The sequence below is a fragment of the Phaenicophaeus curvirostris genome, chromosome 20, assembly GCF_032191515.1.
Source record: "Phaenicophaeus curvirostris isolate KB17595 chromosome 20, BPBGC_Pcur_1.0, whole genome shotgun sequence".
In the NCBI taxonomy this organism is placed as follows: Eukaryota; Metazoa; Chordata; class Aves; order Cuculiformes; family Cuculidae; genus Phaenicophaeus; species Phaenicophaeus curvirostris.
The window spans coordinates 11,054,171-11,076,494 of NC_091411.1; the positions used below are offsets into that span (position 1 = coordinate 11,054,171).

The window sequence follows — 22,324 nt, forward strand, 5'->3', positions numbered from 1 at the left end:
GAACACAGAAATTATGGAAATGGGTAATGAGTTCAAAAATTCAAAACAGCGACTCCTGGCATTCCAGATTTTCAGTTGAACATTGGGTTTCACCGAAGCTCCCGCAGGATTCTCTGTGGAAAGCTTTTGGGTCTGCAGTCCTGCTGAAGGTGTTCACGGCTCCGTGTCAAGTGGGATTCCACCAGGAGCTGCTGGAGGGCAACCACCAGCCTGTGTTCAGTGGAGGATTTACGCTTACTTGGGCAGCTTTAGTGCCACAAAAGTGAAGAGCTTCAGCTAAAGCAAGGGGAGGAGTTTTACTTAATTCAGAATTGAGTGTCAGTGAGGGCTTGGGTGCGGTTCTCCCTGTCCAAATACGTACGAGACATTGAATCCAAATAATGTATTCTCTTCTCTGAACAGACTACTGGAGGACAATCAGGATTTAATTTCAGTCCCACGCATTATGGAAAGCACCAAATTCTGTTGCGCACCAGTGTCTCCTCCCCGTAAGGCAGCAAGCCACTGACACCAACATTCCTATGGAAATCTCCCTAAGAATGGGCATGTTCCATCTCCGTTACAATGACATGACTAATTCCATTTTCCTAGTACAGCAGCATACAGGGAATCCTCTGCTTTCTACTGCTCCTGCTCTCCATGAATCACCAACGCCTAATTATGACTCAGCCCCAAACCAGGAGGCCCTGGATGCTGCCTCCTCATCCACTCCACCTCATCTGGGCAGAAGCTTCACACACAAGGAGAAAAGCGCAGAAGGAAAACAATGAGGTGGGTTGTCGGTTTGTTGGTTTTTTTTCCCATCTACATAATAAATAATCAATCTCTGAATAATAAACCAGAAAGACTCAGTAGAAAGATATAAAGTCTGCTGGTAATCTGTGCCAGTTGTACAACTGCTGTCAGTGTTGTCAGGGTTCCAACTTTTGCACAGATAACCCTTTTCAAGTTTTGCGATACCTTATATGGAGTGACTTTTACTACAAAAAATAGGTCAAAACAAGTCAGTAAGAATGATTTCCACAAGAGGGAGTCTTTAAACGGAAAATGATCTGACTATTTTGACCCAATTACATTTCGTTTACTGTCTTAAGAAAACTACAGTTCCTTAAAGCACTTGGTATTTCCCCAAACATCGTTCTGTTCACACAGACCCAGAATATTTGCTTAACAGGTTTTAAAATGCAAAATTGTGAAAATATCACACAAAACTCCCCTGACTACGTTTCTAGTCATGGTTGTGTCTCAGTAGAGAGTCAGACAGTATTACCTTGCCTGTTCTTACACAATGGAATTCATGACAGGTAACCACCACTGTTCTGTGATGCCCTGGACAGGGTAACAGACTGCACAGCCTGCAAGGGACATGAGCAGGGTGTGGGGTCTTCTTTTCCAGCAAAGATTCCAAGCAGTCCTGGCCCTTTCCCCCTGCAGGCACAGACACTGAGGCCACATTTCCTACAGGCTTCAGCACCCTCCTCGCCCTGTTCAGAGCTGCTTACCTCATATGGAAGCAGAACAGGGCAGCGTTTCTCCTCCCCACTGCCCACAGACGCATCTTCAGAATCACTCAACACTTCTCAGAATCACTTTAGTGGTTGTGGAGAACGTATTTTAATCCCAAACAAATGAAAAGGCATTTTTGGAATATAATTACTGCTTTTTCTTATCTGCTACAAAGAAAATTATAAGCCTTTACCTAATTATGAGTAAGACTGGTCTTTTTGATCTGAAACTCTTATTTCTGTGATTTAGTCTCAAACATATTTTATATAAAACAGCCTTCATTTGTCAGATGAGGTAAAAGGCAATACAAGTTTTCTTCAAAAGTTCTGCATTTGAATAATTTTGCATGCTTTTACCAATATTCCCATAAATTACACAAAAGATGTGAGCAAGACAGAGATTGAGTAAAGGCATCTATATTTCTTTCTTTGATTCTTTTATTCTTGTGAGTGCTTGAAAGCTTGCAGAAGTTTTTCAACAACTGTTATTGAGAAAAGGCTGACTTCAGCCTATTCATGCTGAACATCTGGACAGAACCTAACAACAGTAATTAAAACCCACTAAATTGGTAACAATACTCAATTGCTAGAGCTGGAATACTGCCTATCGTCCCACCCTTCTCTGTGGATTTCTGCTCAGTCTATGCAGCCTGCTCTTGAAAAGCTCTTTCTACATGTCTCTGAAGTCCTGTCGAGAAGGAATGGCATCTAAATTTTCTGGTCATGTGAGCTTTGCTCTTGGATTTACTATTTTACCACAAACACCATGAAAAGTAAAGACTCAGAGTTAATACAGTTGATAGAAGGTTTGAGGATTCTGTGCTTTTCAAATAAATTACATACAACGATCTATAATATCTGCTTCCCTGTTTTAGAATGCATCCTTGGAAAATACTTTTAAAGTAATGGTTAAATTAGCTGGCAGCATTTGTGAAGAGCATGGAATTGAACAATACAGAAAGTTACGGTCATTTTTTTTTTTGTCCAAAACACTTCTTTTTAACTGAGGGCAGCAGTAAGAAGGGTTGTTTTAACCTTTCCACTTGGACAGAGACATCTCCAGGCCGGGAGGGTTTGGTCCTCCCTCAGTCCATTCAATCCTTGCCGAAGGCTGCTGTCAGCGATCACTGGGGGGCTGTTCCACATACATGAACAAACTAGGGAACAGTGCATGGCAGCCAAGCTCAGCAATGCGGAGTCAAAGCACGAGTCAAACAGTTGGGCTCTCGTTCCGTCTCTGCGGCCACAGCAGCTGCCGTGAAGGCCTAGCACAGTGCTCGGTATTGCTCTCACTGACACAGGTTTGCTCATCCTACGGGAAATAGTGCCTCATACAGTGCAGGAGAAATCTCATTATAATAGAAATGATCCATGAAGCGCAGCTACAGAAAACCACCGCTGCTGGCACTCCCAGGACAGCACGGAGGCAGGAATTAGCACCTGTGAGGAAAATGTCAGCAATGACCAGATTGTCAGAATTTAAACATTTGCAGCATAATCTCAGCCGATACAAAGGCAGCAAAGGGAAGGTGTGTTTGCTTAGACTTGGTTTCTTTGTCTTCTGCCCCTGAGCCCCAACTTCTTTTTCTGGCTTTCTCCATCTTCTTCCCCTGAACCTCAACTTCTGTTTCTGGCTTTTTCCATCTTTCTGCCCCTGAACCTCAACTTCTTTTTCTGGTTTTGTTGAAGTTTATGTAGGCAGACATAGAAAGAAGCACTGCATTTTTCAGGAGCTATTTTGGAATGCACTTCTGCGAGAGCTGATCCCATAACACTGGATTGGTCTGAAATGACTAACTGCTCTTTACTTCTATTTTAATTTTGAGTTGCTAGGTTCTTCTTTCATAACTCACCATTTCAGTTTTGTGGTGTCTGTAGAAATGTCCCAGAGCTCAAATTTTTTTTAGTTCCTTCTTTATAGTTTTTAAGTTCCTTCAGCTCTTATAAAATAGGAGGCCCAAAATCATGTTTTCACTGGCACTTATACAGTCTCAAAGCTTCAAAATAAATTTCTTGATAATATAAGAGAATTTGGGCCAACAGTAATTCTGTGGGAGGTAGATGGAGATCAGCTGAGTTCTCTGTTAATGTTATAGATCATTGAAGACAGGGAATGGAGGGACAAATTGGAAGGATACCCCTTTGCCTGCCTGTTTTTCAACGCTAACTTTCAGGTACATATAGCAGTGACTCCAGCTGATGGGGTCAGTGGTCAGCATGATTTCTTTTATCCTGACTAAAGATGAAGCTGAGCTGCATTGACTTTATTTGACTCATTTTGGCAATTACATTTAAACTCTGATACCTGCTTCAGTTCTTCAGCTTAACCCTCAATGCTGCACTCAAGCTTGTCTGCATCACTTAGCAAGTACCTTATATCTTGGCACCAAAACCAAGATGTTACAGCAGTAGAACTGGCTGTGAAACACTGGCATCATCCTTTCAAAGCCACACATTGTGTGGTTTTCCTGGTTGATATGACAACACATGCATAGACCAAATCTTAGAAGTGGTGAAAGAACCTATGAGTCAATCGTCTTGCACAAATCAAGATTAGATCCATGCAGAGCTTCTCATGAGCAGAAAACAATGGTTGAAATGAACAACCAACACCTTTAGATACTTGTGCACAGTTTCAAGGTATTTTCTTGCTGAAGGGCAGTTAGGGAACAGTACTTTGCAAGTGCAGAACGTAAGGCTGGCACAGCACAACAGTTTGCCTCAAAAAGTTTCCACCCTTCTCATTCACGGTACATCCTGAGGCTCTTCCTGACATCAATGCACTGTCTTGACTCTACTTTAGCTACAGATATAATTCCACATCCCACTCCCTCTGTAGTGAGAAAAGTTTCTTCCTGAAAAGTGACTCTCTGCTGTTTCAGCATGCCAAGCACCCTTTTTCACATGGTCAACAACACAGCTGTAGCTGCGTTTCCAGTTGACTAGGTTTGTTGTGGAAAACGGAACCAAAGATTCCCATGGAAACATTATAATTTTAACAAGACTTTAAATAAATAAATAAATAAATAACCCACAGTGGTTTTGAAAGGCTGAATCACTTTACATTAATCAGATTTGACTGACAGTTAAAGAATTTTTGGTTTAGCTGTGTAACAATTGTTATAAATGCAATTCATATTACAGATTATAATGTCTCTATTTTTAATTAAGAACAGAATTAAACATTTACATTTGGAATGAAAACACATTTTGAAAGAGCAGAATTTCCTGTAGTTATAAGCTCTGTTGAGGAGCAGGTCTTGACTCAGCCACGTTGGTGTCTTTCTTCCCTTTCCTGAATTCTTACACCAGGGCTGACGCTTGCCCTGGTTATGCACAGTTCTACCAGGTCGCACAATCAAAATGGCAGAGACTTTTTAGCCTTTCTAAAATATTCTGGATAATAATGTTCTCATAAAACAAAAGGATAACAGCAGTCTTCTTCAGTTACACTGATGACAAAGGAGATATATTTGCCATTGGCTTTCATCGTTAACCACGTCATTGTTCATTTCTATGCAATTCCAGCAGCAGCCAAAGGCATTGTTGACGGCATAGAAACCGTTTTTGTAAAAACCCCTGCCAGGGTGGCACTGTCTCGGTACAATGCTCTTCTCAAGAACACAAGATGGTTCTCTGATTACACGATGTAGAGAGAGAAAAAAAACAACAGCTGCCTGTGGCCTGCCTGTCTCCGATTCACCACAACTTGTAGTGTCTAGGAAAAACTACAGAAAAATGCAAGAAGTTAGACTACTCAGTTATTTCTGGGTAATGTTGAAAATATATTACTAGCTGTCTGACGTGTTACTGCATACAATGTTCCACTCAAAAAAGTGGTTAACAGTAAATTGATTTTAAGGATGAATTTCCTTTCTAGAGCTTCAACGCAACCATGGGAGGAATGAATCTTCTCTGCAAGGTATGTGCCAAGTACTTGAGCGATACAGTCCAAGTCTTCATGCTGAAACTGTTATAACTCATCTGCTGCTGCTAGACTTGTATCAGGATTTGAAGAGGTGGGGAGATGTTGCAGAGGCAAATCCATGTAGAAGAAGTTGGAGTAATGTATCAAGAAATAGGGCAATATTTGCTAGTTAGTGCAAAGTTTTGCACACCACAAGCAAAAATTCAGCTAAACAGAAAAAAAACTCAATCCATCTGACTTGGATGCATTTCACCAGACAGGGATAAAGCCAGGAAAAAGAAAACTAGTAACATCCAGAGAAGAGAAGAGACCTTAGCAGATCTTAACACACTCAAGTTAAAGGTAGGAAAAAAATGTGGAGCAGGATGAGGTAGGGGGAGGCTGTGGCCAGGCAGAGCTGGAGCGGGTGAAACGGAGTTCAGGGAAAGCAGCTTAGCATCCCGCAATGCCCTGCAAAGCGGCCGTGACCCTGTGTGCTCACAACACAAACACGGCTCTGGGCAGCTCACAGTGCTCACTGTGCCTTCATTTCCCACTTTGTCACCCAGTTTTGGGTGGGGAACCAAGTCCTGCAGCAGCTCCTTGCAATGGGGTGACCCAGCTGCAGTTTTGGGTGGGGAACCAAGTCCTCCACCGTCTCCTTGCCGTGGGCGATGCAGCCACCAAGCCTCCCACAGGACCAACGTGAATGAAGGGCCACTTTGTTCCGCAGGTTCAACGGGCGCCTTGTTCCATCTGGAGCAGCGAGGGGCGGCCAGCCTGGAGGGAGATGGGAAGAGGGAGAGGAGCACTGAGCTTTCCCAGGTTTGCTGGTGACTATGTCCCTGAGCAGGCCCCGGCATGGGGCACCCTGTCAGCCCTGCCTTGGGGTGAGGTGTCAAAGCCAAGCGAACGAACGAGGCAGCGTCTGGCTGCAGCAGGGAGGCTGGAAGGGCTGAGAAACCCGAGACGGGCAGGGGAGGCTGGAATGGCTGAGAACCCCAAGATGGACAGGGGAGACTGGAGGGGCTGGGAGGGCTGAGAACCCCAAGATGGACAGGGGAGACTGGAGGGGCTGGGAGGGCCGAGAACCCCAAGATGGACAGGGGAGACTGGAGGGGCTGGGAGGGCCGAGAACCCCGAGACGGACAGGGGAAGCTGGAGGGGCTGGGAGGGCTGAGAACCCCAAGAGAGGCAGGGGAGACTGGACGCTCTGAGCCGGGCAGAGAGCCCCGAGAGGGGCAGGGGCCCGGGGGGGCTGGGGGGGCGGGAGGGCCTGGTTGCCCAGCCCGCGGCGGTGGCCGGAGCCGGAGCAGCCGCGCCCCGGGGCGGGGTCGGGGCGGGTCGCAGCCGGAGCCGCCCCCGCGCTGCCCCCGGGGCCCCGGCAGCCGCAGGTACGGGCTGGGGGGGCTCGGGGAGGCGGGGTGCGGGGGAGGAGGAGGAGGCGGCTTCGGTCTGGTGTCGGCTCCCGGCGGTCGGTGAGTGCCGTCAGCATCCGGCTCGACGCCTTCTCCGAGTAAGGGAGACCCCGCGGGGCTCGGTGCGGGACCCCCGCGGGTCGGGGGGTGCCGGGGGAGGAGGGGCAGAACTCACTTCTCCCCTTCTCTCCCTTTCCCTTTTTTGCCTCTACCCCTTTGCCCTCTTGGCTCCCCCTTTCCCTGCGTCGCCGGCTCCCCTCTCTCTGTTCCCCCTCTCCTCTATCTCCGGCTCCCCTTCTCCCTTCTCTCTTCTCTCTTCGTTCTTCTTTCTCCCCCCCCTTTCTCCCCCCCCTTTCTCCCCCCCCTTTCTCCCCCCCCTTTCTCCCCCCCCTTTCTCCCCCCCCTTTCTCCCCCCCCTTTCTCCCCCCCCTTTCTCCCCCCCCTTTCTCCCCCCCTTTCTCCCCCCCCTTTCTCCCCCCCTTTCTCCCCCCCCTTTCTCCCCCCCCTTTCTCCCCCCCTTCTCCCCCTTCTCCCCCCCTTTCCCCCCTTTCTCCCCCCCTTTCCCCCCTTTCTCCCCCTCTTTCCCCCCTTTCCCCCCCCTTTTCCCCTTCCCCCCCTTTTCCCCCCCCGTTCCCCCCCCTTTTCCCCCCCCGTTCCCCCCCCTTTTCTCCCCCCGTTCCCCCCCCTTTTCTCCCCCCTTCTCCTTCCCTTCTCCCCCGTCTCCCCATTCCTCTCTCTCTGCTCCCTGCTCAGTTTCTGTCGGTGCCTCTAGGTACAGTCTCGGGATGGGAACAGCCGGGCTTTGTTTGCTTTGTCCTGTGCCTGCGGGAAGAATGTTTGAAAGCTCTGTTTGTAAGCTCTATTTGAACAGAAATTCAAAAAAATGTAGAGACTTAAATCATATTTAAAATGTTTCCTAGGAAGAGTGGTTTAAAAAAAAAGTTATGGGGATGACTTGTTTCAAGGAGGCCTCGTTAGTAAGTAGATCCCTTTGAATACAACTGCTTGGAATGTTATTTGCTTTTGGATGTCAAACGTCCGACTTTGCTAACAAGGATGACTCTAGCATTGTTTCCCCTCAAGTCTCTTATGTTTCTTACTGATTGTTACAACTTCCATTTCCCACTATCAACTTTCTGCATGATGCAAGTTTATTACCAAAAGAATTCCCTTTCCTGGGGTATGGCATGGCTCGGCTTAGGGTGTCCTGCTCCAAAGCCAAAGGGGGTGGGGATTCCTGACACGTCTCTCATCCTTTGGGATCCTCAAACTATTTTACAGAAGTCTGTATAACATCTGTCTGGATGTGAAACCTGAGTACCGAGGAGTAGGTCTTGCACAACCTTGGCAATTCCAAGTGGCCTCTCTGTGTTGTCCATGAGATAGTTTGTTCCGTAGTCCCTGCTGCAGAGAGGCAAGAGATCAAGGTTTAACCTGTAGCACTAGCAGAGAAAATCTGAAGTCAGCCCTGTTGGGCACCTGCTCTGTGTGAAAGCTGCTGCAGGCGTTACAGCCGCTTCCCTGCCCACCACACACTATATATTCCAGGTGTGGCTCCAGGCTCCGGATTGAACTTGGCTTTTTGCCTCTGGAGGGTGCGGATGGTGACACCGTTTCTGTCCCCTGTGCTTAGGCACCAGCCCTGCGTGTTGGTGTTAGTTATCTCTACTGCCAATCCCGTCACAAGACCCCTGCTGGAGCAGGGAGAAGTCCAGCTGCATGGATTTCACTAGAATTCAGCAGGAATTGTGTTTACACCTCATTGGTGGGTGGTTGACTTCTGAAGTGTTAAGTCTTAAAATACAGGGAGGGATTTTCCAGTGTTTGTCGGAGTGTTTAGATCACAATTTGCTTCAGTGAGAGCAGAGTACTTGCAGTGTCCCCAGGAGAATGCCTCCTGCTCCCAGTGGAGTAGAGGCTTTCTCCAGCTGGATGAAGTTCCAGTACTGTGGGGAAAACACTGGGGAAATTGAACCAGCCATTAATCTTTGGCTACTTCTGAACATCTAAAGAATGACCAAGCAAAAATGCTACTGCTAGTCTCAGCTTTGATTTCCCAGGCACAAGTCCAGCAGGTTTGTGAGTTTGTCCCTTTCATCACCAAAGCGGGGATGCAGATAGTGTTCCACAGTTGAGTTTTGTGCATCTGATCGTGTTACCGAGGGGCATTGCTGCCAGCTCCAGCTAAAAGACTGGCTGCCTGTTCCATTAGGAGGCTGCATTTGGAGATAGTTTATATTCTTACGTGAGTGCTTCAGCACTTGCTGGATTTGTAGCATGGTCAGCAGTGTCTCTCCGGGGGAGTGCGGCTGCTGGGGAAGAAGAGAGGCATGAGCCTCCCTACAGGACAAGCGGAATCAGCAAGCTGCTTCCAGAGACCTGGACTGAGCCAGGGCTTCTCTCCACCCTGTGTTCAGCTAAAGTAACTTTTTGTTGTACGTTGGATGTTCTACAGAGTCCTAGTGGGAGCGCAATCATTCTTAAAATAGCGCTGTGACGTATTTTATTACTCAGGATTTTTATCTGGGTTCAACTCTCTTGACAAATGCAAGCTTTTTATTTTAATTCTAGTCTGGGACATCAATGTGGCTACTCAGTCACGTGTATGTGAAAGAGGATGTTGGAACAGGAATGTGCAGCTCCACAAACCAATCATTTCCCAGTTTTGCTTTGAAATCCTCACTCTTTTTCTTTCTTTTTAAATACAAGTTGGTGTGACCCCGTTGCAGATTGGTTGCAGTAAAGCCAAACGTGGTTAAACACAGATATCAAGTAGCTTGAGCACAAAAACTGACTACTGTCAAGGAAGAAGGAGCGGCTTTTGGTTTTTGTTTGCTTTCACAGCACTCGGGAGTTGTCGTGTGAGTAACCAAGTTCTTGGTGTGTCTCTGCCTGGTTGGTATCAAATGGTTTAAATGAAAAGGCAGAAAATACTGGTATGGGCAATTTGTCAGTAACAAGCAGTGTGTTGTTTCTGTTGATCAGTGGTTGTCTAGTTCTCCAAGCCAGATATTTGATAGCCCTTCTAGAGATTTAAACTGAGAAGAAAAATTAATATATTGTTATTTTATATGCCTACCTCTGATGTCTTTGGAATCTTTTCAAACTCAAGACTCAAAAGGCTTCTTGTGCAGTGGCTTTCAAAAGTCACTGAGGTTTTATGTTAAGAAGAAAACCTCAAGTTACCTTTTTTTGTGCAGCTTATCGCTTTGTGTACTGCTGCCATGTAATTTGTTCTGCTTCTAACATCACTAGTTCAACTCCTTGTCTTTTCAGACTCTTTATCATTAATTAATCACTTCAGACATTGGCAAGAAATGCTCTGGATGATTAATGCTTTTCCCATGAAAGCAATAAATGTGGAGTTCTCAGCTACCAGCCATGCTGGAATTTTTTCCCCATGACAGCCACAAGCTCTCTAGGTGGGGATAGTGCGCAGCTGTTGAGCTGAAAACTCTGTTTGTCAGCTTGGGAAGTGTTTTTCTGCCTGCTTGTCCAGGAAACAATGGCAGTGTGGGTAGGGAACGCAGTTGGACACAGTCCTAGGGGCATGGGAGCAGAGAGGCTGTCACAGGGTCCATCGGTGTCTCCTCTCTCGTGGCAGTTTAGGCAAAGGAAGAGCATTGAAAACTGCAGGGGCAGTTTTTCTAGGTCTGTGCTTGTGAGTTTTGGCAGTCGGGATCCGTCCTGATCAGGCATTTCCTGGACTGAAGGCTGAATTCAGATTGTGTTTTTTCTAAAGTAAGGAGAATAAAAGAGTTGGGGTCAGGAGTGTCTGAGCAGACTTTACTTGCACCAGGCCTGGATTTCAGGAGATACGCATCTGCCTCTTCTTTGCTTCCCAAGAAGTGGCAGACATTGGCACATTTCCAATATTTACACTGCATCCTGCAGCCTTCAGCTCCCTGATAGCAAAATCGCACTGACTGCTGGAGCAGATTCATCAGGCCTCCTGCAGCCGTCTGGCACCGCTGGGTGACTCTGTTTTGTGCACATACTGCTCACCCTCCAGGTACAGCCACGCTGCTGGTAGCTGCCTGGTGACAGCAGCGATGCTTCTCCAGTAGCACAAGTCCTCCTATGTCCATCGCCGTGTGGAGGTGCTCAGAATATGTAGTGCTGATCCAGGTGTGTATCCGGGGCACGGGAAGAGAGCTGCCTGATGGTTTGTTACTGTTAAATCTGTCATAGGTGAAATCAGGTCAGGCAGCGTTCATAAAGTATCAGCTCCCAGTGCCTCCCACCTGCTCCATGAAGGAAAGTTAGGTCAGAAAAGTTTGGAGAGGAAGTAGCAGCCTGTAACAGCGAGCATTTGACTCCCAGCGGGTTTGCCAAGTGCTTATCTCTACTGATCCACTGAGGATGAATTTGCAAGGTTAAATAGAGCTCTGACATTAGTGGAGTTAAATAGAGCTCCGGGAGCTTTTTCCTGGGGTGCTTGGCAACCTGAAGGTGCCAGATGGGAGCAGCCCTGCTGGATCACTGACGTTCAGCTGAGGGAGCGGTCGTGCCACGGGCGTTGGATTGCTGGTTGATTTGCTGGGTGTTCTGGGGAGTTCTGCCTGTGCGCACTTCGCTCTGCAGAATAAACTTTGTTTTAGTTTATCTGTTTTTCCCTGCTTTGGGTTGGTCTGGGACTTCGTTCGTAACTGCATCTTCAGTCACGATATTTGAGTTGTTGTCTTTTTCTCCTCAAAATTGGGATGTGGTGGTGACTGGGTGGAAGGGTTAGATGATACTGATTGAAGTTTTGAATTTATTTTTCCTTTTACCCATTTCAAAGTGTTCTTTTCTGACTGCAGGCTGTGTTTTTGGTCTTCCCCTTCCTCTTTTGTCCTTCATTCACCTCTCACTGAGAACCTGAAGAGCTGGAACTGATCTCAGCTGATGTCCCAGCACAATTGGGAGAGGGAGAAACAACTCTTTGTCTGTATTAGGAGCTAGTCAGTCAGTGGGACGCCATCCAAAAGCAAAGTTTAAACATATGTTATTTACCAAATATTTCCACACACAGTAAAAATAAAGCTACAGCTCAAAACAGCATCTTTAAAACACTGGAGGAAATGAATCATCAGAATGGACGGAGGCTGCTGCGATGAGAGCTATCACCATTAGGACTTTTCCTTCTTTCTAGCTGCCTGTTTTGAGAACGCTTGTGGTTCCTCATCGCCGAACACCGAAGCCTGAATCCTGCTAAAAATAAAACAAACCCACTCTGATCCCCAGAGGCAGAGCTGCGACCGCTTTGCGATGAGGAAGAAGGGAGTATCTCGGCGTGTCTGTCTATGGCATTGCCCTCTCGTGGCTGCGCACCGCAGGGATGGGAGCTGAACACCAGCCTTTGCGAGAGGTTCTGTCCCTGCCAGCCAGAGCCAGTAATGTCGTGGCCACACCTGCGTGTGCTTGGAGAACCCATAGCTGAATGGGAAGGGGAACTCTCGTAACTCTGCGTGTCTCCAGGTTGATTTATTATACTCAGAAGACAGTGTTTGTGAAGGGAAATGGGCAAGCCTCGTCCCCCTCTGTGCAGAGCTGCAGGTGTGTGTGCTCGGGGCTGGAGGAAGCTTTGGTGGCAGCAGGAGGTCAGTCAGCAGGTAAAGGCAAGCACCAAACCCCTCCATTGGTTCCATCTCTTGGCTGTGCCTCAAGTTCTCATCATCGTCCCTCATGTAAAAGCCATGCTTCTATTTTGGATGTACATTAACTGAACTAATTTTTGTTAATTCTGAGTTGCTTCATGTTTCATATGTAGGTTTTTGAGAGGGAAAGCTAAATTCTGTGCAGAGCTGACTCAGAAGGCAGGAGCTCGCTCTTTCCCTGCAGTCACCCCAGGTTCCAGTGCAGCGAAGCCTGTGGTGAGTTTGCTGCAGGACTTGGACATCCTGTGCGTCATCAGTGTGGCGTGAGATGCTTCATCTACACGATTTTTGCTCACAAATCTTTTATACTCAACCTTAATATTTGCATGTACTTCTCCTGTTGTTGCCATACGTGCAGCAATGGCTTCTTGTCCGTCCTGTCACCTCATCACCTGTGTCTGGCACCACACCTACAGTGCAAGGCTGTGTTTTGTGCTTTCCTTTTGGACTCATTTCATAGAATCATAGAATCACGAGGTTGGAAAAGACACATCGTATCATTGCATCCAACCATTTCAGGCCATCTCTTCTGGTTTCCAGCTCTTCTTCTCCAGTAATAATTTATTACTGCCTTCTTTGCGTTACAGATAATGGATAGAACAGGCGTCTGTGCTGCAGAGGAATTTGTTGGCTACTTGTTGGGGGAAAACCACTTTGCTTAGAGTTGCAGGTCACTTCCCCTGTGAGCAGTCGGGATGGTGATGGGAGGAGGAACATCTGTGTCATTTCCCTGCCCTGGCCACAGGCAAAGCTTCACTGCCTGTGTCTTCACTGCCTCGCTTTGTGTGTTCTGGCTGTTGCCACCAGAGCTCTCTATGGGACATAATGTGGGATACTAGTCATATTTTAATGTGCTGGATTATGTCTTATGGGTTACATAAGCATTCCTCTTAAGACGTGTTTTCAGAACTGAACAATGATTTGTGTTCGTGTATAATTCAGTATCCATTTTGGCTGAGAGCTGAGTGAAAGCTGTCAGTGGTTTCCACTGATCCGCACTTATCTCTGCTGTGTGTGTTTAAGAGCATGATTCAGCTCTCGCCTATGCTCCTAAGGCAGGGCTTTTAAACAGTTGATTGTATCAGCAGATTTTCTCTGGGTGTGTCAGATGGGAGACTTATATATTCTCCAAAAGTTTTATCCGTGTAAGCAATAGTCTTCCTGATTTACATCAGTGCAACTGAGAAGGAGCTCAGGCCTTTGTGCTGGTGCATGAGGCTGAACCCTCTGTTTGCAAAGTGGATCGTGTTCAAAAGGTAGAGAGACCAGAATAGGGCTGTCATGACTCATAATGCAAACAAACAGCTGGAAAAAGTGAACGATACTCCAATCATCTGGGTGTGCTAATTTGCTCAAGAGGTTTAGTAGGAATTTTAACTTATGAATTCAACCCCCACTTACCAGTTGTACAGATAATGCTGGACTTTGTGTCTAGGACTGTGGATCCGCGTTCTTCTTGGAATCTGATGCATATGTTAAATGGAGGGGAGCTGCTGAAGGGACAATGCCAGACTGAAGATTTGGGGCTGGCTGCCAGGTGTAGCTGGCAGGAATACCGGTAATGATACTGCTCCTCATATCGAGAAACTAAATCGGTTTTGGCGCCACCATGGCTAGGGTAGGAGGAGGCTCTTCCACATCAATGCTCTTGTCCCAAGTAAGCTTTGTTTACTCATTTCCTCAAGAGATAGAAGGAAATGAGTTAGTTTTAGTTTTATGGGTGTACAAATTTAGGGCTGTCTGGAGTTTGAAAACAGATCTGATCTCTCATTAGAGGTGTTTTTTTCAATGCCTATTGCCTTGGCAGCAAAGCTGAAGTCTCACCAGATTTATTTTCTGTGGTTTTTGGAAGAGTTAGTCGTAATGTATACTGCTTGGGCAAGGAGTCTATAGAAGTAGGCAAGTATTTCTGTTTGCAGCGTGCACTGTCCTCAGCTGTTAATGCTGTGCTGAACTGTTGCCCTTTATCTCTTCTTTGCAGCATCGTGTCTTGAGTTTTTTATTGTTGGAACTTCAATGACTGTAGTGTTTACTCTCACAATCTTTGTAAATTCATCAGAGTTTGTATGGGTTGGCAAGGCATCAGAGAGAAAAAGAAATACCTGCTTGGGCAGTCAGGAAGTGTAGGTTTTCTTCAAAGTGTACAAACAGCTAAACTTGGAGTAAGTAAAATAACACTTTGTGGTGTGTTTGATCCCTCAGTGTCAGTATTTGGGACAGTGATCGGGAGAACACAGCCCTTGCTCTGGGAGCGTTGCTGTCACAAGTACAACCTGTTGTTTCCCCTGGGATTGATCACTCTAGTAGGGCTGTACGACTTTGCTGCTTGGAAAACACAGTGACTTACAGTTTTCCTGTTGTTGCAGCAGAAATACAGTGGCGATGTGCTTCTGGCACGTGACATGGGAGGTCTGGAATGCTATGAGACAAGGGAGTCTCTCTTTTCCTGAAAAGATATATTATTATTACTATTTCTTTTTTTCTCAGTCTGTATTCTCTTGGCAATTTTTGGCAAATAAATGGAGGGAAAGAGAGAATCAGCTGGGTGGAAATGCAGCTCTTTGACCCCAGGGTACAATAAGGATTCATGGACAAGAAGCATTTTTGCAGCATGAATGTTGTGTGGACATAGACTCTACGAATATTTACTGTTCTTCCTATTTTTTAGAAATTCTGTCTGTATTTGCAAGTTAGTTTGATGCTTTGTAAGTGCTCTCCATTAATAAAAACCACAGCCTTTTCCACCTAGAAATGCAGAAGTTGTTGCAGCAGTAAGCAGCAGGTGGTTTAGATATGCTGTGGTGCAATGTGGTGTTGGCTGCAGACCTGTCTGTGTGGGCTTTGTTTATGCAGCAAGTTTAGACAAATTAATGGAACCTATCGTGAACCAGGCACTGGAGCGGTGAATGAGAACAACCACATGGTGATCTGGCTGTCCACCACTTGTTTCACACTCTCGTTTAGCTCAGCCAAGCTTTCCTGGGCAGGTAAGGCCTTGCTGTATTTGTGGGAATGTACATCTGTGAGTTAACTTGAGCTCAAAATGAAATGTTGTGCTCATTTTTTCTTGTAAGCAGCTGGTTACTGAATGAAAGCTGCAAGGAGATTAGGCTGTTGAATGGTGTTTTTTTGAATGTAAGGGAGACACAATTCTCTTCTGATGCATTTTGAGACAGGAGAATCATAGAAGCGTAGAATGATTTGGGTTGGAAGGGACCTTTACAGTCCATCCAGTCCAACCCCTTGCAGGAGCAGGGACATCTTTAACCAGATCAGGTTGCTCAGAGCCTCATCCAACCTGACCTTGAACGTTTCCAGCGATGGGGCAGCCACCACCTCTCTGGGTAACCTGAGCCAGTGTTTCACCACCTTCAGCATGAAAAATTTCTTCCTAATCTAGTCTAAACTTCCCTTCTTTTATTTTAAAACCACTACCTCTGTCCTAGTGCTACAGGCCCTGCTAAAAAGTTTTCCCCCGTCTTTCTTATAAGCCCCCTTTGAGTCCTGAAAGACTGCAATAATAAGCCTCATCACCCCAACAGGCATGGTTCATTTTAAACCAGGCTGCTGTTAATGTAGTGATCAGACCTCTGGGTCTCTCTGTTTCATGTACTCGCTCTAAATGTCTCTCCTGCAATGATTTCTGTAGGCTGGGCTCTATTATACAGCTTTCCCAGCTAGGCCTGTTGCGATGTGTTAACTGCACATCTGGATACCATAAGAAGTTGTTGTTGTCCACTGTTTGCTCAAATCATTGGGCTTCTTAAGTTCTTGTTTTTATCACTGTGCAGCCAAGTGTCACTTAGGTGATCCATCTGCACTGAAATTCTGTATTCCAGACCTTGTTTTCCTTAAATAACTTTCCTTTGCATAAGATGTTGGCTCTGCATAGCAGTCTTTCTGTGACTAAGCTGGATAGTTTTATTTACCATTAGCCTGAAATGCGCTTTTTTCCCATGTCTCCAGCAGGACGTCCTTCCCAGCAGGGTCCTGGCAGTTGAATCTGGCACATCCCCTCAATGAAACATCTAGAGCACAGAGTTCTGTGGCTCAGTTTAACAACAGTGTGTTTCTGACAGGAGTGATGAACCACACTAGCTGCTGGGGTGTATTCCGCTTATTCCCTTCTGACATGCCTCAGATTTGTTTTAGCCGAAGAATGCTATAATATATAATGTAGTCATTGTCGTCCTCTTTCCCTCTTTAGCCTTTATTTACATTCTGCTGCTGATTGGCAATCATCGAATCACAGAATGGTTTTAGTTGGAAGGGACCTCAAAGCCCACCCAGTCCCACCCCTGCCCTAGGCACGGACACCTCCCACTGGATCAGGGGCTCCAAGCCCCATGCAGCCTGGCCTGGAACCCCTCCAGGGCTGGGGCAGCCACAGCTTCTCTAGCAATGCAGGCTTGGACGGAGGGCAAAACTTATTAAATGGCAAGTTAATTAGAAGGCCGAATAAATTGTTTTTCCAAAATATCGTGTCTACTTATGAGCATATCTGCAGGTTAGAACGTACCCGAAACTGGGATGAAGATTGTCCTAGGTCTTACTACCTTCAGTCTGTGAAGTCTGGCCAAGTGTGCCCCTATAGAGGTATTTAATAAGAAGAATTCTGAAGTATTTTTCCATTTGGAAGGGACCTGTCTGTCTGTAATGTTATGCAATCCAGTCGTTGCGATTTAGGAATTTTGCAGATGCAGAAAGCTCTCACAGCTGTCTTCCTTGGAGTCAGGGATCCAACATGTTTTTCACTGGGCCTTAAGACCTCTGACATTCTGAACTTCCTTCACAGAGATCAGAAATGCCAGCAAGATTGAGACATTGTTTTTATTACCTATTGCAGTTTGAGGCTTTCCAGTGAAATTTCAAAGGTGCATTAACTAAACTGGAGTTTGCCAAGGGGACTTTTCAAAACAAAACGCATTTGCTTGAACGACAGAGAAGCAGTGTGTTCTGATGAGAATAAAAAAATATTCTCCTGGAGAGTGGAGAAAGCACAAAGTGGGTCTTATCTTTCCCTCGTGGAAGTTTTGTTGTGGACGTCTGTGGGTAGGGGATTTGGCCCCTTGTTTAAGCATCTTTTGAGAGATTCTGCGAAGGGAAACCTCAGACCACCTGTAAATTCATTCCTGGCTGTGTTAAGATCAAAAGAGTAACCAGCAGGCATTAGTTACGTTCCTCCCAGCATCCTTCTCTGACCTTCCAGGATATTCATAGCTGCGTACGGGAGAGTGTGTCTGGGACAGGTCTCTGCGCACCCCCTGGACAGTGTTTGGCATATGCTGCACTGCAGATGCTGCTGCTCCAACCTCCAGACCTATTCCACGCGTAGCACCGCTCTGTTCCTGGGATGCTGCAGTGGAAAGTGGGATACAACTCTTTCTGTACAGTTTGCTTACTGCAAACACTTGGGAGATGGGACAGACTGGCTTCCTGCAATGTGAGGTGTAAGACATCCAAAGCCTGTAGTGATTTTTGCATCTTGCTTCTCTGACAGAGATGAGAATGTGTTCCCTCCATCCTCAGGTTATTCAGTTGTATCCATTCAGTGCTTCCCTGTGTTTCTTATCTCCAAAATCTCTTCCTCTGCAGCCCTTGCCAGCTGGAACAGCCTCTCTGTTCCTCTGCATCTCATCAACTTTCCATTTATTTGCAGTTTTCAGCTGACAAAATGTTGCCTCTGTGGCTGATGTCTCTTAATTTCTTCCTCTCTCATTGGCCTTACGGTGAGATATTTGGCTTGTTTCAGCGTGATCGCGCTGTCGGCTGTAATGGATAACATATTGTCTGAAGTTATTGCCTGTTGGGATTAAGCGTCTCTAAGTGGCTGAAGGAGTCTCCCAGACTTCCAAGAGGACTGTTTGCACAAACACGTTACGCCTCTGTATTGCGGAGGGGGTGGGTGTGTTTGTCCCTGATAAAAGATTGGCTTCTGTGGTTCATCTTTACTAGCAGCAGGAGGAGGAGAGAGCTGGGACTCCCTGCAGCTTCTGCAGAAGAAGGGAGAAGCCCATGAGCTGTTAGAAATGGGCAAACAGGGCGGCAATTCTCTTTTTCTTGCCGTTTTTTGTGCTCTGGCCCTGCAGCTGAACTGTGTGAGCTCCATGTCTGTCACAGGGCTTGGATATGTTGTTACAGCAGCTGTTGTGCTTTCAGCTGTGGTAAGTGATTAACATCACAATCAAATGTGGAAAAGCTTCTGTTTTTCAATTATTTATGAGAGTCACACTCTCTTTGAACTCTTTATAAGGAGTGTGTCCAATTTTATAGCTGGAATTTGGGAGAAACGAAGTCAGGCTGACTGGAATCATGAGGATCATATTTGTTGTTTTCTGTCTTTGTTATCTGATTTTATCTTAGGAATCACTTTGGTAGCTCACTTGCTATTTCGCTTTCTAGTTCGTAACATTCTTTATTTCTGTCTTGAAAGCTGAGCGTGTTGTACTTTTGTCTATCAGCTACTGTATACTATCTTCTCCATCAAAATCCTGGATGCTTCTAATATCATGTTTTAATTTTTTCTTCCCTATTGTCTGATACCATTCAAAGGCATGCTGCAAAATGGGACAAACCTTTGCCAATGCAACCAAAATGCTTCTTTTCCTTTCAGTATTACCAAAGTGAATTCTTTTCTACTGTAGCGTAATGTTTATACTGTAGAAAAGCTTTTGTTATGTTTGTTAAAAGAATTGATTGCATATTGTTAACACATTGCATTAGTGTGACAGAAAGAGCAGGATAAGATAATGCAGGAAAACTGTAAAGAATGTTTGTGCAAAATATACAACGTGTAGTTAAAAGGAGTGTATTTCCTACAGTACTGAACATAGAATCATACAATAATTAAGGTTGGAAAATACCTCCAAGATCATCAATTCCATGCAGCATTTATAGAAAAGGATAGTCAGCAAGGGGATCAATCTGTCACTTCCGTGCTATATGGAAAAACTAGAAATTAGTAAAGAAAATGTGTAGAGTAAAATCAGGAGAGGTGGGCAGAAATCAGAGAAGAGGGTATCTAGGAAAGAGTAAGTCAGAGGTAAGCCAGGAAGCGGAGTTGATTAGAAGCAAAAATTAACAATGATGAGCTGAGAAACACCCTCACCTCCCCTGTTTACTTTTTCCTTCAAAATTCAGTGCAAGAGAAAAAAAGGAAACTTTCACTATTGCCTGGAATAACAGTTAAGAGCTCAGAAGCGATATAGTTTAGAAATGTTTCCAGGTACTATGCATATTGAACGATGCTCTCTGTCTCACCCCCAGCCTGTCAGCATGGTGGAACACGCTGAGTTTTTGAAGGCTGGGAAGGAACCTGGCCTTCAGATTTGGAGGATCGAGAAATTTGATTTGGTACCAGTGCCAAAAAATCTGTATGGAGACTTCTTCACCGGAGATTCCTATCTGGTGCTGAACACCATCAGACAGCGGAGCGGCAACCTCCAGTACGACCTGCATTTCTGGTTAGGTAAGTTTGAGGGGAGTGACCCTCCCAAGCTGGGAGCCCAAAGCAAACTCTAATCCTCTCTTACTCCAGCCTTCTCCACTGTTACCCAGGAAAAGAAAAGTAGAACTGGCAGTTCAGTGAGAATGTAATTTTTTTGGCTGCATATCATAGAATCACAGAATGGTTTGGGCTGGAAGGGACCTTTCTCTTTGAAAAGGTGAGGGTTGGTTGTTATCTTCCTGTCTCAATGAGGAGGATTTTTTCCTCCTGAAGTTCAGACCCCTAAGCTGCCCTTCTGCAGCAAATATCCCTGAGTAACGTGGCAAGGCTTCCTCCACATCCTGCAAACCCAAGATGCTTTAACATCGCAGTTAAAGTTGTGTAAGATACTTGTGTAATGGCTTGTCACGTCAGCCATCCGACTGTAGGTTTTGCCCACCAAAGAGTTCCAGAGTGGCAAACTGCTGGGGAACTGGTGCCCCATCAGTATCCCCAGCCTTCCTGAAGCCTGATGTCCTCCTGCAGGTTCATCTCTCTCTGTGTTTGCTCCATAGCCACTTTCCTTTCAGGACAAGGTGAAATGGCAAAAGAAAAGGGAATGATACGTATCAAAGGCAGCTGTGAGGCAGTGGGGCTGCAGCAGTTATGGTGGCATTGTAAGCCTGCCAGGAAAACACACAATTTCTACTTCTGTGTGGGGTCATTATTAGAAAAGTTTGGATGTGATTGCACTGCAGACCTTCCTGGATATGAAACTTCCCAGCCATCTGCTTTCTCCCTGGTGTTTTTGCACAGTTGAATGTAGAGGCAGAAACCCTACGTTCCCTCCAAGCTGTTGCCTTTTCCTTTCTTAGGAGATGAAAGCTCTCAGGATGAGCGTGGGGCAGCTGCCATCTTCACTGTCCAGATGGATGACTACCTGCAGGGGAAGGCAGTTCAGCATCGCGAAGTGCAGGGCCACGAGTCCTCAACTTTCCTGGGGTACTTCAAATCCGGCATCAAGTACAAGGTAAGTGGTGACTGGGTCTTTATACTACAAGGCTGAATCAAGTTTGCAAGGAATGGCATCCTGCCCATTGCCCAATTCTCTGAAGAATGAGAATTTAGCTTTTTCCAGTCGCTTAAAAACCATTCTCAACCAGATGTTTTCAATGAGTTGGAACTGACAGGGTGGAGAACAGCAGATCCCGGTGGGAGAGCTTTGGCTGTATTAATAATACACAAGCAAAGCCCCAGGACATTTTAGGACTTGAGGTTTTGTTTTTCTTTGAGAAGCAGAGGAAAGAACAGTCCCAAGACGTCTGGAGTGAGTTTAAGAAACAGCAATCTCAGTTAATGTGAAACGCCTACTCAGTAGACTTAATTTCTCCCCACTTATATAACAGGAGTTTAATCTGTCCAGTCTTTTTTTGTGCTTGGCCCATCTCCTTAGCATGCGTAATGTTTGGTAAAGTAGATGGATCGTAGTGGGAGATACTTTTCCAAGCATGTGCTGGTTTGAGCTAACGCTTTTCCTGTGGGGTCGGGGAATGGGATACAACTGCCCAGTTCAGTTGCCAACTGAGCCGGGGCAGGGAGCTAAACTGGAACAACGCCATTGTGATAGCAAATCAGTAGAACTTTCATTTTCTGAAGCCGCAGCACACACATGAACTGTTGTTTCTTCGTTTTCCCTTAGGCCGGTGGCGTGGCTTCTGGCTTTAGGCATGTGGTTCCCAATGAAGTAACCGTGCAGAGGCTTCTGCAGGTCAAAGGCAGGCGAACAGTCCGAGCAACAGAGGTCCCTGTGACCTGGGAGAGCTTCAACACAGGGGACTGTTTCATCCTTGACCTCGGCAGTGTAAGTACCATGTAAAAGACAGGTTTAGCAGACTTTCAGGGGCAGGAGACATCCGATTAGGTCACGAAGGGATGTTTTCCCCCACTCTGTGGAAGGTATCTCAAGTGTTGGGCGTTCCAAAACCTTGCATAGACAGACTCTTGACATATTTAGTCTCAGCTGTGCTGCTGTCTTGTCTAGAGAGGCAGTTGTTATGCTCTGACTGCTTTATGTTCTTTCTCTTTCCTCCAGAACATCTTCCAGTGGTGTGGCTCCAACAGCAACCGCCAGGAACGGCTTAAGGCCACTGTGCTGGCCAAGGGGATTCGGGACAATGAGCGGAATGGTCGTGCCAAGGTCTATGTTTCAGAGGAAGGATCAGAGCGAGAGGAAATGCTTCAGGTTGTTCACTTTATCTGTTTCTCTGTGCTGGAGTGGGAAGGCCGGTGTGTGGAAGAAGGGTTGGGGTGGGTAGGCATGCGTGGTAGTGTCTGTCTTTACCTAGAAGTGTTAGTGGTATAAACACTCAACTAATGCAGACTTGGTCCTCTGCATAGCGGGGACATCAGAGTGTATTTTCACTGTTGTT

At 46.0% G+C, this 22,324-nt stretch overlaps 1 protein-coding gene across 3 annotated transcripts in view; it reads left to right on the forward strand.

Annotated features, from left to right (window-relative positions):
- GSN (gelsolin) overlaps positions 1–22,324 on the forward strand; it is a 31,304-nt gene that overhangs the window by 1,029 nt on the left and 7,951 nt on the right. Inside the window, exons 2-6 of one of the 3 annotated variants that reach the window (XM_069873386.1) lie at positions 7,755–7,807; positions 19,736–19,937; positions 20,771–20,925; positions 21,595–21,756; positions 21,988–22,137. In XM_069873386.1, the coding sequence (XP_069729487.1) occupies positions 7,775–7,807; positions 19,736–19,937; positions 20,771–20,925; positions 21,595–21,756; positions 21,988–22,137 (702 nt within the window). In that variant the 5' untranslated portion in view covers positions 7,755–7,774. Of the gene's footprint in view, positions 1–7,754; positions 7,808–18,412; positions 18,634–19,735; positions 19,938–20,770; positions 20,926–21,594; positions 21,757–21,987; positions 22,138–22,324 lie in introns of those variants that run through there. The other 2 variants (XM_069873385.1, XM_069873384.1) reach the window with 2 other exon arrangements.